Source organism: Barbus barbus, assembly GCF_936440315.1.
Source record: "Barbus barbus genome assembly, chromosome: 44".
NCBI lineage: Eukaryota > Metazoa > Chordata > Actinopteri > Cypriniformes > Cyprinidae > Barbus > Barbus barbus.
Genome location: NC_136722.1, coordinates 22,050,769 through 22,068,999, shown reverse-complemented (window position 1 = coordinate 22,068,999; position 18,231 = coordinate 22,050,769). Strand labels below are relative to the sequence as shown.

At 35.1% G+C, this 18,231-nt stretch overlaps 1 protein-coding gene across 1 annotated transcript in view; it reads right to left on the bottom strand.

The window, feature by feature from the left end:
• Positions 1 to 18,231, bottom strand: part of LOC306863679 (suppression of tumorigenicity 18 protein-like) — a gene marked incomplete at its 5' end in the record, with an annotated part of 64,132 nt that overhangs the window by 35,326 nt on the left and 10,575 nt on the right. Inside the window, one exon of the mRNA XM_079407181.1 lies at positions 1,449 to 1,564. Coding sequence (XP_079263307.1) covers positions 1,449 to 1,564 — 116 coding nt within the window. The remainder of the gene's footprint in view (positions 1 to 1,448; positions 1,565 to 18,231) is intronic.

Here is an 18,231-nt window from a genome sequence, read left to right as displayed (position 1 = left end):
GAGTCACTGGCTGGGCTGTTACTTTGCTTATAATGGGAAACATGACTCCTATCTCCCCTTCTCTCGGCTTGGCTGTTGTGATTGAAGCCACTGACCTGTCATACATTTATAATAGGGGGAGCAGGTGTGGCATTGATGGACCTTAATTTCCTTTAATAAACCTTTTATGTGGCCCACTCTTAATGCCACGCCGGCCCTCTCCCGGCTCCCGACGCGTAATAGCTTCATTACTTTTGATTACTGGGGGCCCCTATTGAGACAAACAACTCCCAAACACTATAGATTACATTCTGTAAAAACTAATGTACCTGATTAGTTCATTACACTCGCTCGCTCGTGTACACATAGACGCGCGCTAACACACGCCACGCCAGAAGTGGCCCGTCGCTTCCGGACGGCCTTTTCTGAACGCCTCTAGAAAGCCCAAACTATTAAAAACTGCCAGAGCTGGGTTTTGTTTGGTGATTTTGCTATTGTTTCGCTGGGTGAGTGAAAAGAAATCTTTTATTAGCCCCACAAGCGCTGGGGTTTATCGGAACAAAGGGGATGCAGCTTTCCAGGCTTACGTAATTTGATATTTCTGATATTCTGAGCGGAAACTTTGACATGAGGAGGAGAGAGCAATCAGGCAACAGCTGGCTGCTAACAATCCCTTAAATTACACCGTCACCACCTTGCAAAACCGAACCATATGTCAACAAGTGCCGAGAACCTCAAGTAACAAATCGGTTTTGAGCCAAAACAACTTTGTAAATGATGGCACAAGTGGTTCCAAAGCCAAATCACAAACTAGTTTTAATATAGTAGAATTATTATTGCACAAGCTAAACGCATTGTCAGAAACCTAAAATAATCAAGTGTATTATAATATATTGGATTTGAATAAAACCAGTTCATTCAAATCAGAGCACATTTAGGTTTCTGAACAAAATATTTTTGCTGTGTTGTACGTCTGCAATCATTTTTAAATGATTACGCATCATATAAATATGAAAAATACACATATAAAAAAATGTATACTAAAGCTTTAGCAAACAAAAAAAAGTGTTGATGGGTATGCAATTAAACGGAAATCAAATTGGGAAAAGATACACTTTCACTTTAATTGCATTTTCATTGTCTGAAGCTCACATAAAAAATGTAAAAGTGACCAAATAAAAAATAAAATATTCAGTATTCAGAACGGCTACTGGACAAATTTAGCACACGTGTTTATGCATTCAAAAACTGCCAGTTTTAAAACAACAGATGTTGCATTTAACGTTTAACTGTTTGGTGCAATATTTTTATACTTTCATAAATTATTAAGCAGCATGCAAATATACACAAACATGAAAAATCGAGGTGAGTCCACAAAATGATATGTAACATACAAACAAGAATGTATAAATTACACCTGCACATGTGAGATACTCTGACTGCTCTGTAGAAACAATGACTAGTTTTACCTTAGTTTGCTTGGCCTGTAATGAATAAGATGTTCTGGGAGGTCCCCACGGGCCGCTCTGGTTACTGCACACACGTTTCTTCAGCTGTTCTAAGATGTGAGTGTGACATTCATGTTCTGAGGGCAAAAAAACGACAAAAGATGTCAGTGACAACTTGAATTACCCTTGAGGTGTTTACAGAGTATTTGTAAATCTAGTGTGAAATCAATTTTTACATCACAAATGTGTCCTTGAGTCAAAACATGTCCACAAAAAAAAAAAAAAAAAAAAATCAGCGGTTATGTATACATTTCTGATTAATGACACGCTGTAAAACATTCAAATGTGCAGTTTTTATTCTAAATTTGTACTTGTTAAAAATCACTGTAACTCAATGCATTCAGTTTGCTTTAGTCAGATTGCATGAGTAATGATAAAACATAAATTTGTGCATATAAATGTTTTAATATGCAGTCATATTAAAAAAATGAATTAATGACATGCTGTAAAACATTAAAATGAGCATTTGTGACTATAAAATCGTTGTAACTTAATCCATTCAGGTTGCTTTAGTAAAATTAAATGATATGATTAATGATATGCTGTAAAACGTTAAAATGTGCAGTTTTTTACTTGTTAACCTGTTAAAAATCACTGTAACTCAATGCACTCAGGTTGCTTTAGTGGTCTTAAATAATATGATAAATGACACTTTAAAATATTAAAATCTGCAGTTTTAGTCTAAAATAGATTTCTATCTGTTAAAAGTCACTATACCTCAATGCACTCAGGTTGCTTTAGTTATATAAAATATTATGATTTATAACACACTGTAAAACATTAAAATGTGCCGTTTGTAGTTTAAAAATAGATTTCTATCTGCAAAAAATAGTAGCCTATAACTTAATGCACTTGGGTTGCTTTAGTCATATTAAATAATATAATTAATTAATAGCTAAAATATGCTGTTTTTACTCTAAAATGCTATTTCTACCTGATTTGATTTAAAAATAAAAAGCACTAAAAAAAACTCAACATAGTCAACTCAACTTTAGTTGCTTTTGATATATTTAGGTTGTGCACGCTGTTTAAAGACACACGGTTCGTGTTGTTAATTCGCTTCCGCTTGAACGACTACATTTAGGAGTTGTTCGGATAGAAACACTAACTGTGAACGTTTCAAACGGCGCCGTGGAGAAACCTGGGAGCGAATTAACAGACAAGACCTCATGTGGCTTTCGTAACAAGATGCAAATTGATTGCTTGACAGAAATCAAATAGCTTGTGTGTAATTAATATGGTTAATCCGGGAAGAGTTTTGTGTGATTGCGCGCATCGGGACAATTTAAACGCTGCGATACACAACGCCTGAGCTCCGCTATTGGTGAGCCATTCATGCCTATTGGCTTTGAGAGAGAGAAAGAGAGAGCTTTGTGTTAATTATGGCTAAAAACTCCCAGCATCTTTTGCACCCACCGCCGGGGATGAGGAAGGGCCCCCTCATTAGCATAAGAAGAAAGACGGCTCACTCCTTGAGCGGCCCGTCATCTGCTGAATCATTATAAGGGGGTTTCTCTCGGCCCCTTCTGCACGCAGCCAGCGTCCCTCTGAGGGCCGGGCCGCTAATGTGCATGGCCTCACGGTCTCTAAGGAGAAAGCACTTCCTGATTCGGCGTGCGCGTGTCTGCGTGTGTGTATGCGGCCGGTGCACTTTGCCCTAACCCATCTGCTCTTTTTCTCAAAGCCCCGTCTGAGCCGAACCAGAGAGTTGCACTTTAAAGCCTCTGAGCATCAATGGGCGGGATGCATTTCAAATAAACGACATGGCGACCCTTAAAAACACACGTACAAAAAAGATTACTGTTAACGAGCAATTTCTTGGTAGAAAAAAATGAATGACATTTTGTGGTCAAAACAAAAACGCACACACGCTATGATTAAGACAGAGCATTTCTACTCTTTATCACATGAATGCTAGCATCACCGAAAATAAGACAAACAAACAGACAAGTGCACAATGCATATGGTAATTACGTTTGTTATCAGCATCACAATCGCTCGTCTGATTTAACTGCTCAAGAGACGGCTGCTAGTAATCAAGCCTCAAATCATCTTTATCTTTATGATGGCATGCGCAGAAATGGGTTAAATTACAAGTTTAGAGACAATACTTGTGGTATCCTGTTGATTAGAACAAACAAAAAAACAAACAAATCGTGCATTGACAGTTATGCACTTACTATTAAAGGCTGGCGTACAAGCTTAAATACAAGATGAGTTTTTACTTATATTTCACCAAGAATTATATTTATTTTAAGTATCTGAATTCATTTGAGGTTATTAGTAACCAGATGAGTGTCATAGACGTATTTTTAGATATATCAAACACTATTATTTTTTATGTTAGACTTTATTAGACTTTATTTTAGGATGTGGATACAAAAAAAGGATACAAATTATTGCAAATAATAGCAGTAAAAAATTCATTCTGTGGTTAAATGTTAGAAACCGGTGGTTAAAAATAAAAAAAAGTCTCATAGTATCATTAAGGTACTATAATATTTTTATTAATATTAGATTTTTTTTATATTTTCAGTTTTCTCAATTTAAGTTAAAGTTTTACTAAATAAGTTAAGTTTTTTTTTTAGTATATCTATACAGCATTTATTAACATTTATTTAATTTTTTGTTATATTAGTATCAAGTTCAAGTAAATGAAAGTAAAAAATGTTTCCTTGGCAAGTTGCTAAAATAAAATAAGTTTAACTTATATATATAAATGAATGTATATATATATAAAATGTTATTTCAACATTATTATTAGCATAATAACCCTGGCTTGTAACAGTTCTCCCATAGACTTGACTTCCACACTTTTTAATAAAATAAAAATGATTTATATTGTATTTAATGTGTATTTAATTCAGAAATAAATGGCTTAATCCAGAATATAACTTCAGGCAAATTTTTATTAAACGTGCATGCCTTTTTTTATTAAAAGTCTTCTTTCAATGCATTAAGATTTGTCTTTGCATCTAGACTTTGTAAAACGATAGAGGGTGAAAAATCTGAAAGAAATAAGCGTAGCAAACATTGGAAGCGCACTCAGTGCCCTTGTCCTTCCTGAATGACTGTTATGATTAGATTGTACTTTCAGTGTAATTACGGAATAAGCACTATGTGGCACTAAACAATGAATAAATAAAGACCTCCAGCTCTATCTCCACCCAGACGCCTCCCTCTCTCCCTCTCTCTCTCCTTCCAATCACCTTTCCCCCTTTTTCTTCTTCTCCTCTCTCCTCTCTTTCTCTCTCCATATCACCTGTCTGTGCTCGTATCATGCATAGAGAGTTATGAAGACACAGGGTCTCATTGCAAGGTCACCCGCTCTCTTTCTATCTCTCTCCCTCCCGCTTTTTGTTCATCTGTAGCGTCTGGCTGGAAAAGGGTTAAGCCAGGAATGGATTTAATTATGGAATGAATGGAATCACAATGCGCCTGCAGCAAGTTTGTGCCTCCTTATTTATTAAAGCTGCTGATGGTCCAGGTTTGATGAGCCACTTCGGGCGTAATTGAGTCATCATACAAAGAGGGTTCCACGCATTCAGAGAGGTTTTATCAGCTGCAAACAGACCTGATTACTGGCAATTACACTCTGATCTAGGAGGATGGTGGTGGGGGGCAGGAGGGGTAACTTGTGTGTTTATAGTTTACCCCAGGAATAATTTCCACATTCATTTTACATGCTAAGTGTTTTTCTGTTGCGGCATAATAAAGCGCAAAGCGAGAGATAGTGGCGTTTTACTTTCATTTTTGAATGTTTTACTGTAACCGAAAAAGGGGGAAAAGAAGAAGAAAGGAAGAAAACAATTGCGACTGAATGCGAATCAGAAAAGGCAGCTGGGGGTTTTGTTTTCACACTCTTTGAAATAAAAAGCGAGCAGAGGTGTGAAACAAACAAATTGGGTGGAGCTGAACACAATCCATTACATATTAAATAAGTGAAAATCCATTAAATGCACCTCAAAGATTTGGTCAATATAAGACCGATCGAATCTAAAAAACACCTATAAATATCCACAATGATAAAAAGCTCACTATATAGGCCTTCTGCATCAAAACAAAGACAGAAAGATGGGAAGAAAAGAAACGCTTGAGATTAGAAGGGGCGGGTGTGTGTAAACGCGAGATATCAGTCTCCGTGTAGTTCATGCCAGAGACTTTAAACTGTGAAATCTGAGAACTCAAAAGCTGCTATTTTAACTTCTGTTAGCTCCTGGAATATGAGGCTATGTTTTCTTTCTAGGGCAAGCATAATTAGTTTCAGTATAATTACCTTAAAGTGCATCATCTGTCCCTAGGTCTAATGTGGGAGTAACTTCAAAGATACACTTGTTTCCAACTGTTTAGAGCATTTCTCATCTGATAAATTATTCTAGGAGAAATCTGCCAGCAAAAAATTGGTTGTTTGTGATGAAAACGGGCGTTCGCAGAGATTCAGAGTTAAATTCGCTCTGTGCAAACAATTCTGCAAAACTGACCAAATAAAATAAATACACAAATAAACTATATTAGTCATTCAGAGGAGCACAAACATAGATAAAATACTCCCAATGACTAAATACAACTTTACTGTTGACAAGTTTAGATCATGACTCATTATAATGCAAAAAAAAAAAAAAATTATGTTACACACTAGCATTCAAATTTTCTACTTTGAAAATAGCAGCTAAATTTTGAACTAAAAAATGCAATTTTAAATATAAAGAAACTTAATCACATAATTAAATTAAATACATGACATAAAAAATATCTATTTTTATAATAGTTTTTTTATAAGGTTCAGAATGGAAAATCTGCAATAAATAATAAATAATAATAAACAAGCACATAAATAAATTATAAAGTTACAGTTTTTAAATAATATTATATATATATATATATATATATATATATATATATATATATATAAGCTTGATATTATTGTTATTTTATTATTAATATTATTATTACTACTATTATTATTATAATTAGCTTTATATATGTATGTATATATATATATATATATTTATTTATTATGATATAAACATATACTTATAATATTTTACATATTATGTATTTAATTTGGTGTTTTCAGCTTCTTTCAAAATATTTTAACTGCTATTTCTGAAACAGAAAATTAAAATATAGCTAATTCAGTTTTAAGTCATCATAGTTAATCCATATGAAAAAAAAACATTATTAATACGTTCTCATGGCAGTATCACTGCTATGAAGAAAAATTACAGAATTTTTGAAACCTCATTAAAAAAAAAATTGCTCCAAATTGTTACTTTTTTACTAGTCTCTCTCACACACACACACACACACACACAAAGCTAAATAATATTGTCAGGCACTTCAAAATAATGGCCAAAGTCAGATATGAAGTTCTCCCTTTCGACTGAGGCACTTTTAAAGTCTCATTTGAACAGGGAGCAATACAATTAGTCATTAAGGTTTATTAAAAGTCATTTAGGACACAGATATATATTGGAAAAGTTACTGAGCAATGCAAATAGCCTATGTTTATTTATGCTAACAATTGCATTGCATTGTCTCTACATCTTCCATTGAAAGGCTGTGATATCGCCTCCCTTAATATGGTTTGGGGAAGGCATAAAAGGGCATCTGAAACCAAAATGAGATGGCCAGGTGTTAGCAGGGACAACTTCCACGGCCGTCCTCCATTATCAGCGCACACTGATCCGGCCCATTGTTTCAGGACGGGAAGGTATCTCAATAGAGAGGACGCATGAGTACTACCAGGTGGTCGGCAATTTGTTGAAGCCGTGGCTACCATTCGAGCTAAATCCTGGAGCACAAAAGGCAGGTCTCCAGGCTCTGAAGCCCTTGGGTTCCAAAAAGAAAAAAAAAATGGAAAGCAAGGGAGGGGGGGAAAGTATATCACGGGCAGGGTTTGAAAGGAGAAGACCCTTTAAACTCCTGATTCCTAATAAGATTGAAATGAACAGCTCGCATGGCAGCTGTACTTTTCCCAGGGTTAATTACCTTTCACTGCACTTGCCTAATGAGTCAGCTGTTCCTGTCATTAAACAACTCCACTTCACCATGGCTTCTTCATCCTCCACAAACACTGTCCCTCCTGTTTGCTCACTTGTTCCAGCTGGGGTGGGGTGAGACGGAGAGAGAGAAAAGGGAAAGGTTGCCCTTCATGGCATATGTTTGGAAACTGGCGGTCGATGACAGTGTTGAGCTCTGATTATGAAATCGAACCCCAAAACAATCTGGCAACGCAAGTGGAGGTGAATTACACTTCAAATTTAGATTCACTCATAAATTGATTTCTTCAAAATTTCAAATTTAAGGGAAAAACGTACTTAGAACACAAACTTTTCCCGTTTATGCCAGTGATTTATAACCTGAGAAATTATGCCGTTTCAATTTTGCTTTGTGAAATTTGCAACTTTTTAATACAATTTTAATAAAATTAAAATAACAATTAATTATGATTAATGTCATTCCTTTATAAGGACAAAAACTATTCATGTGTAATCAGTATAGTTTTACACTTAAAGTAGAATACATGCACAACTTAATTGTTAATAATAATAATAATTTGATTAAAATCACAACTAATTATGATTATTGGCATTATTTCAGTTCCTTTATAAGGACAAAAACATAATGTGTAATCAGTTTTACACTCGAAGTAGAATATATGTGCTACTTATAATAAATAAATTAATGATGAAAATAATAAACAATACTGAAATATTAAAACTACAACTCATTTTGATTGATGACATTATTTCAATTCCTTTAAAAGCACAAAAACATAATAATAATGTGTAATATAATCTATAAAGTTTACCCTCAAAGTAGAATATATGTCCTACTTATAATAAATAATAATGCAATTAATATTAATAATAATATCAATAAAAAATGATAATAATAATAAGATATTTATTATAAATTAAAACTGCAACTAATTATGATAAATGTCATTATTTCAGTTCCTTTATAAGGACAAAAATATAAAAAAGTATAATCTGTAAAGATATGCGCTACTTATCGAGTCTATTTTTCTCCCACAATAGTTTTATTTTTGTTTAAAAGTAACTTTAATAATATTACTGATATTATTAATGCTAAATATTCAGTATTAATATTGAAGATTAATGCAAAATTATACATATAACAACATAAGTTAATATAAATACCATAGAAGCAGTGAATATGAGGGTACTCATTAATGAGGTTATCAGGGTACAGGTTGGGAAATACTGCAATACACAGTCGAACAAAGAGACATATTCAACTCAGACGGTGTCAAATCTCTATATAAACCCAAACGAGCCGATCTATAACCCGCTGGAATGTCCTCTTTGGCATCTACACACACACAGCAGCAGCACGGACCTCTGCTTCAGCACATCTCCGGCTCTGCTGGAAGATGCGGCGCAGGCCGGATACTGCAGCTCAGGCTGTTCGGGGAGTTTTAAGTGATTTTTGCCAGTGTGTCGCGAAATCCCCCGGCCACCTGGATTACAAACTCTAGTCCTTTAACTCATGCCAGTCTAAATCCATGTTAACTCGGATTTACCTCTGGCATAGGAATTCCCAGTCCGAGTAAGCTTTGTTTGGAAAGAGTTGCGCCTAAGTATTTTATGCATTAAAAAGAGGACTAGTGGGGAATTCTGGTTTAACTAAAATGTCCAAAATAGCTGAGGGATCAGGATCATGGATTTATGAAGTCTCATTCTGTAATCTTCTAATAAATAGAATGGATGCGTGCACACTCTCGTCATAAACTTGTTTTTACAACTTGCTTTTAAGGTGCTTACAATAAATTATGTCTAGTGTAGGAAATAAAATTCCATAATTGCCTTATTTTGTCCTAATAACTAGAATACTTGTGTAAGCAAATCGTTAAACAACACACACACACACAAAACTTCCATATACAGCTCATTATGAATGACTCAACCAATAAGAAAAATTAGCATTTTAAGAAAAAAAAACATTCTCAAAACTCATGATATTTCAATTCTTCAAATGAAAACATCCTAAAATGTCCCCAAAGAGAAGTTCACTCACTACTAGGGACAAGCTAAGCAAACACACACACACATATACATATGCAGACACACACTCGCAGGCACACACTCATTTGTGACCCTACAGTGAGGTCACACTATTTTCTACTTAAAAGGTCAAAAAAGGCACATTACGAGTTTAAAACAAGCTTCCCAGACCAGCAGATGGAACTTGAACATGATTATGTGCATCAATAAAATGAATAATCTTTAACGAAATGTAAATTTGACTTAACCCCAGGATTTAATAAAGAGGATGGATTCTGAACACTCTTAACCCATATTCTCATAGTCAGAGAGTGAGAGAAAAAGATATGCATCCTTTAAAGGACCAAAGTAGTACTTTGTAAATTGAAGCCATTTTATTCTCTAGATCCAAACTATCTGGGAACATTTGCATTCATCAGATTGACAAAAATGTAAAAAAAAAAAAAAAAAAAAAAAACATCACATCTGAATCACACACACAAAAAAAGCCATGTGGCAAACTGTGGCAAAAAATAATATTTTTGCTATTTTTAAATTTATTGCAAATTTGCGGGAAACCAAAATCAATATTTTATGTTATAATAAAATATCAATACAAAATAACTAAATTACACAAAAAACTGTGTGTGCATCATATCTGAAGCAAACAAATCATTTTAAAAATAACTAGCCATAAAATAAAAATATTTTATATTTATTTTATGTATTTATTTATAGTTCTTTTAATTTAATTAATTGATTTATTTATATTAATTATGCATTTATGATATTTTAAATATTTATTCCAAATTCATGCGAAACCAAAATCACTATTTTATCTTATAATAAGTATATACATTCAAAATAACCAAATTATAAAAAGAGAAAGAAAAAAATGTAAAAGTTTAAGCATGAAATATAAATTCAAATTTTTTTTTTACTTTCTTTAAAAGCAACTGTGCAGAATCAAACTTTGAGAAACACCGAAGCATCAGTTAACAACATCTGATTCAACAGTCCTGAAACAATCAGTTAACCGTGTAGCATAAAGTCCAGAAAATCAGCAAACACAAGCTCTTGATCTGCATCTTTGGAAGAACCTACTTAAGTTTTCACATATGCCATAATCAAAACGCCACGCTTTCCAATGTATAACTAAACAAAAACTACAACTCCTCAAATAAACAAGCCTCACAGTGGAATTTAAGAACTACAATGCGAACACAAAAGTAAAGAGTACATACGGAAAGACAAACAATGCATTAATTACAGTGAAGAGTTTTATCTAAAGAAGAGTGTCTCAACTCTGACTCTGAAACATGCTTGTGGGAGCATCACCCCTCTCAAACACGACCCTGGAAATGACAGCTTACAAAAAGCACTGCACTTGTCTTGATGCATTTCACAGATCAAACCCTCCATCCAGCCAAGCATCTTTCTCACCCTCTGCCCACCACTCGGCTTCTCCCTCTCTCTCTCTTAACAAACAAAGACACGCAGACGGACACAAACACGGTCAGCAGGGCAGTGAAGGACCACCTGACTTACCACGTCCACGCTAGCTTTTCACAGCGACATGAAAGGTGTTGTTAGTGGAAAGCAGAGGAGGTGGGGTCGGGGTTACGCCGTGTCTTGCTGTTGTGTCGCGTGGCGAGAGTGCTTTGGGTCTCTATCCCCCCGTTTGCCCCCCTTCAGCCTTTGTGTCATTCATTTAACGACCAATCTCATTAGGCAGCGACGCACAATGGGCTGAACTATTTTCAGTATAAATATACCACATGGTGACCCTCAAGGTATAACTTATGAAGGTCTGTCTAATCTCATAAAAGATGGATTGGGGGAAAAAAAAAAAAAAAAAAAAAAACGGTTCAGGGGTGTTCCAGCAAAGGTCACATAATAAATTAATAAATAAAGGAGAGAATGCTTTCATATATGAACTTGAATAAAACATCACTTTGTGTCTTAAAATATTCAGCCATAATCTAATAAATGAATATAGTAAATGCAATTAATGTTATTTCAATTTCAGCAAAGATGCAACATTTGAATAAATATACAAAGTGTAAAATTTGCATGAATACAAGTAATATATAAACATGCTATTAAATGTGTTAACATTAAACTATTAATTAAATATTAAAATATGTAAACATCCTTATTAATTGTCTTATGCATTTTCAATTCTTTAATATTTACCATGACTGAAAAATATTAATTTTGTACTTTTTTTTAAATATCAATTCATTTTTTTAATCAAAGTGAAGTAAATAAAAAACATGAATGGATAAAGCATAGCAAGCTATTAATAAAAAAATAAGGCTTATATATTATTCTTTCTTCTTCTTTTTTTGCCATAATTTTTTTTACTGTGACTATAACTACAAAATTTTTAAACAAATTATTACTTCAATTACTTTAAAGTTTTAGGAGTAAAAATATCCCTCTTCAAAACAAAAGGAAATGTGTTTTAAAATCAAAGTGATATAATTATAACACATTAATAGATAAACCATAGCAAAGGCATGCATGAAAAATTAAATATGTAATCTTAAACATATTATTAATAGTTCTAGTATTACCAAGTATATATTATTATTTAATTGTACTAATTTATTATTACTCCAATTTCTCCAGAGTTTAAGAGAAAAAAAAGATAAATAGTGCCAACAAACAAAAATAAACATATTTTACAATCAAAGCAATGTCAATATAAAACCCAGCAAACTATTGATGAAATTATTAAAATATATTTCATTAATATTTCTACCGTGAATTTTTTTTTAAACATTTTTTATTATTACTACTTTATTATTTTTATAAAGAGATGGAGTGCATTGCCAATATCACTATTCAAAGCAAATAGAAATATCCTACAATCAGAGCGATGTTTAGTAAGGTGGCACAGTCCTTCTGACTCCATATTGTCTTTCTGCTCATAATTCCATGTAAAATGCATTAAGGTGGGACTCACACCGGTGGCAGCTGTCCATAATCAGCAGGGACATGTCTATTAGCTAACTTGACCCATGTCAGTCGACAAAACAAACAGAGATGCACACACGCACACACACACACACTCCATAAAAAATAAAAATAAAAGATTTCTAAAGCCCAGGACTTGCTGAACGAGGTCACTGGAGATTTTCCAGACAAACGCAATCTGGAGGGGTGCTGGATGGTGAGTGTGTGGTGAAGGGGTGGTGGGTGGTGCGGTTAAAAGAGAGAGAGGGGGGGGGGGAATAAAAAAGGACAGGCTTAGAATCTCATTTTACCAGACCGCACACAATCTGGGCTCCCACTGAACTATCTCTGCCTGACCGCTTTCTATTTATCCCTTATCAGTGTTTACCAACCGCTACTTCTCTTTCATTCATACTGTGCAGCAGTTCTCTTACTATCAGTCAACAGCTGACACCATGGAACAGCCTCAAAGGCATAGGAAAGGATCAAAACTGAACCAAAGCTGTTTAAACAATACAACAGAGCAAATAAATTCATAAATCCTAATTCTTCCCAGCCCACAAGGGTGCAGGCAGATCCTTTATAGTTAGGCCAACAAACACACCCGCAGCCAATGAGGTAACACTGCTATCAAGGTAGATGCTGAAATATATTCAGAGGGAAAAAAAAGTGTCAAAAAGACCCATGCAATTTTAATTACACAACGTGGCTCGCTGCCTTTTCGTGCTTTACTTCAATTTACTTCTATTTTTGCCCTGGATTTTTTTCAAATCGCATTCGATCTGTTATATGAAAGATGTCAAACATTTGACGCGTCGCTTGAATCTCTTAAAGCCAATCAGATGGAGAGAATTCGGCGCCTTTTCTTTCCATTTACACGTTTTCGGTTAATTGCGAATATAATTCTGGAGTCATCGCATCAAACGCTCGCCGCTAGAAATCAAACGTGGCTCTATTGTGTGTAATCTTCCTGCCATGCTCTTGATTTCACTTGCATTTCTCCAACACACACAGTCACACACACACGGCGCTCTGTTTTCCTGGACTACTGTTCAAAAGTTAAGTAATTAATTACATTCAGTCTATCACCAGCTGCTCCACAGCAGATGGAACATTTTTAAAACCTTGTTGAATTAAACCCACAAAATTCATTTGCCTGGATTAACCAAGTGAAGTTTGTGCATGGATGGCTTTGTGGAAGGGGTTGAGGAAAAAAAAACAGGTAACAAGATGTTACACTGATACACAATTACCACGTGAACGTTTTGCTGGCGTGTCTTGATTTATTGAGCCAAAATGGCAGCGTGTCGATGTTTTGCTTTAATTTGTGTTGTATTTGTAGTTTTACCCTGCCGAATGGGTGTAAATGAACAGGTTAAAAGGTCATGAAGGTTAAAGCTGAACTCGGATGACCTTCAGTAAAGCAGAGTCCAGTGCAGAGTCTGTTCAGCACTCATTTTGCAGAGCAGCACCATGGACAGTTCCCTAAACTCTCATTACACCACAGGATGAAACTGTTGCACTCCTGTAATGCAACTCCAATCCTGACATAATTTGAATGAAACGCAACAGAGGACTATAAAACATCCTTCAGTTTGCTTAGGCGACATGCAATTCTATTGACTTTTACTTAGCAAACAACTAAACAAAATGATGAGAAATACATAATCTGGACTTGTTTTATAAGGGAATTGTACTTTATCACAGAAATATCTCAAAGTGCTTATTTTCACAATGCCTACAAGGAGATTTTGACTTGAAACAGACAAAACTACTGTGCTTTTTGATAAACCAGAGTAGTTAAATGTTCTGTTAAATTAACACTAACAGTATCTTCATAACAGATATACTTATAAAATATTTTTTATTAAGATGTTAGTAAAAACAATACATATAAATCAATATACTAACCAGAGTGGGATAATATAATGATTCATTTTTTTAAAATCATTTTAGAACATTCACTGAACTAAAATGCTGATGCTATTTATTTTTTGGGGGGAATCTGTAAAAAAAAAAAATCCAGATACTTGTACTGAATTTGTTCATCAACAACAACCAAAAATATCAATAAAAAATAACCTGGCGACATGACAATGACTCAAATTTCTACTCGCATGCGAACTTAAGTGTACAAAAATAACTACTTTATAAAATGCCATTCAGTTCAGTTTGCAATGACATCTCAGTAGAGATTGTGTCATAATGTCATCTGCTTTTATGTTACTAATTTCTAAGCTTCTCATACACACGTACAGAATCCTCTGTTTTAGCAAAGTTTAGCCCGTCTACAATATAAAACACAACCCTAAAGTCCGTTTTATCCATGACTCCACATAAACACAGATCTGAGCTTGCTTTTTAGGTTGCAAGTGCGAAACTAAACAGAAGCCAAACAGCGTGCGACCTAAACACGCCAGATTGAAGGCAGCGCTATCGCAGCCTAAAGCCTGAAAGTTTCAGATGAAAGACAGGAAGGGCTGTGTGTGCTCAGCTGCTGTACCGAAAGCCCAAGCTTTGTGCTAACACACAATGCTAACACGTCTAAGACTCGCTTAAACCCTCCGGCACACGCACAGGGACTTTAATGTAGGTAGACAACATCTACTGTTATCTGTGTGATTAAAAAATAGGTCATTCTTCTTCAAATACACAGTTTGAGCTGTCTAATCTGCCCTTGTGCTCTATGGATCCAAAATAGAAAAGTCGCTTTTGGTGAACAATAAAAAAAATATATTTTTTTTTAAAAATGCATAAAAATACAATTAAAAAAATGGTAAAAAATATTTACAATTGAAATAAATATATTTATAAAATAATAAATTAAAAATATATTTTTTTTACTAAAACAAGTAAATTGTTACAACGAACATTCTAAATTTTAATTCTCATTCTAAACTTTTTTTTTTGCACTGTCACAGCAACGCATCCTCTCAGTTCAAACACAAACAGCTCGATTTGCCACCCAAACACAGACCACAGACGGCTACAGCTACTGTCACATCAAAAAACAAGCGGAACACCAACCTACTTGACTGATGCTGAAAGTTAGCTGCGGCTTCTGTGGTCCCTGCTCGGCTGATGCTCTAGCGCTGGAGCCGGTAGCTTTTGAAAGGTAGTCCCCAGGAATATGACACACTATGTCTGTGACAGCCCCGAGATAAGCACCTGCGTTCTGCTCTCTTTCTACGTCACACCTCCCTATTCACAAGCTCTCAATATGATGCACATTTGCACATCAACAGCAACCCCTCCACTACCACACACACACACACACACACTTCACTCCACTCCCACATCCGCAAAACATAAAAACCGGCGCACAGAGGGGAGGAACAGAGTTTTTTCCCTCTCCCATCACTCTCCACATGCACACACTGATTTATCCTGCTTTTTCCAACATGTGCATGCATGTGCGTGGAATTGCATGCTTAAAAAAACCCTAAACTTTCGCTTGTATATTGTTGTGATGGGTGTTTGCGCATATGTCCTTCCAAGCACCCCCCTTTACCCCCATCCCACTCCACCCACAATCTCTCCTCCCCCCATATCAGTTACCATGCAAATGAGATGGAATGTCAGCCTTCGGTAGCAGATGGTCAGAGATGATAACAATGGCTCAACAGACCAGTTCCAATGTCTGCCACTTTATTGCTACGGAAACAATAAGCAGAAGTATATGTAATGAGAGGTCGGCCTGGTGAATAGTGTTTTTCTTATTTGCACTCCGTGCCCTTTTTCAAATGAGTCTTAACCGGTTTTATGCTATTATGTATTGCACGAGTGCTGATGAGTCATTCTATGCTGTTTGATGAGGTGGTTTATTGCATCAATTTTTTAAAAATTCAATCAGATAAATGTGTTTTAGTGTTAATAAACTGCCATCTTGAGATAAAAATGTAATATATATTTTGACATAATTATGTTTTGAGAGAAGGTGACAATAACATGCTTAACAGCTTTACAGTTTAATTTGATTTTACATGCTTTTTTGCAACAAGGAGCTTCTTATAGTTAAAATCTAAAGCTGATATTTCCAACCCGATGAAAATGATTTGCAATAGATGCCAAATTCGCAAGAAATCATGCAAGTTGTGCAAAAATGTATGAGCTAAACTCATTCAATCCATAAACTTCAAAATCATGATTTTAATTGAAGAAAAAAAAACTATAAAAGTACTTTTAGTACAATCCAAATTGTACAATTTAATATATTGTCATGTGATTCAAATTATTGCAAGGATGGATATTTCTACGAAATAATAATACAAATAATATGAATAGAATGAATTATGATAATTATTATTTAAAAATATAGATATTAGGGACATGATTGACATTTTAAGATGGGTGATTTGTGAAATGGGTGCACTTTTCCAGTTTGGAATTTACAAAAAAATATTTCAAAAATATTAATAATAAAAACCACATCACTTTTTTTTCATATTAAAAATATTAGCATGGATGAGATTATAATATCAGTTGATAAAGATTATAATAAATGGCTGCACTTTTTTTATTTTGGAATTTAAATAAACTTTTTCATATTAATTGTTATTTAAAAATGTACATAATTATGTCTTTACAGATATAAAGTGGTTTTGCAGTTTAATTTAAATTTGGTATTTCTACAAAAAAAAATTCTGGAGTTCATCACTTCAAAAATTGACAAAAATCTTTTAATTTATTATCTAAAAATAAACTGTATTCACAAAAATGTGAAATATTTGATATATTAAGGATGTGGGGCAGGCCACATCTGACCAAAAAAAAAGAAATCTGCATAAAAAAATAACAATAAAAAAAGTTACTGGATTTTTTCTACATGTTTAAGACAACGTCTATATGAACACATATTAAAGCTTTAGCTGTTAGGCATCAGCTATCCTAAAATTCGCTAAATCATGTACATGAGACACACAAATGGCAGCTGTTTTGTAGAATGACCCCGTCTGTGGATTTGATGTTGTTTTGTGACTTAGAGAAGCAGGACTAGTAATTATGGAAGTGATGAGGTGTAATTCCTCCCTGTAGACTGTCACTTTTGGGAAAGGTTGGGTGAGGGGGGCCGTCCGGAGGACATAGCATTTACGGGGTGTGACAAAAAAAAAAAACCCGGCGGCAATGATGTCACGGCACTCCTTCAGCCGGCTGACTTTTGCAAACACACACACGCGCACAAACGTACACCCATCAGCCAGAGCAAACAGCAAGTGAGCCTTTAACAAACACAGGCCGGATTACAATGACAAAGAGCGCCACACTTCTGGAGGGCGAGGAGAGGGTTTGAGGGGGGGACGCCCATAGCCAAGTGCTCAAAATGAGTGAAAACGCACGAGGGGCCCACAAGATGCTCCCATCTGATGTGTCTCTGCATGTGTGTGTGTGTGTGTGCGCGTCCTTGCCAAGACCCCTTCAAACCCCCCTTTTCCCGGGTTCAGCGAAAGCTCATATCTGTTTTGTTCTTTTCTCCAGAGGATAAGGCGCAAGCACAATGTCCGGCGAGTTTTTCATCAGCCGAGCGTGAATTTTGAGGAACAGAGACAGAAGGGCAAGTCATTACAAAAGGTTTGGCGGTTGATCTTGTTGTAGATTTCATTTGAAAGTCTAATTCCGCAACTGCTTTTGGGAGGTTTGTCACTTCTATATGTGCGAGAGGACAGATTGGATGCACTTGCGACATAAAACGACATGTTTCTTTCTTCCGTAATCTCGCGCGACACAAGTGAGGAGTTGTTGCTACAAGCGTCTTATTTAATGGAAAACCTGTCATG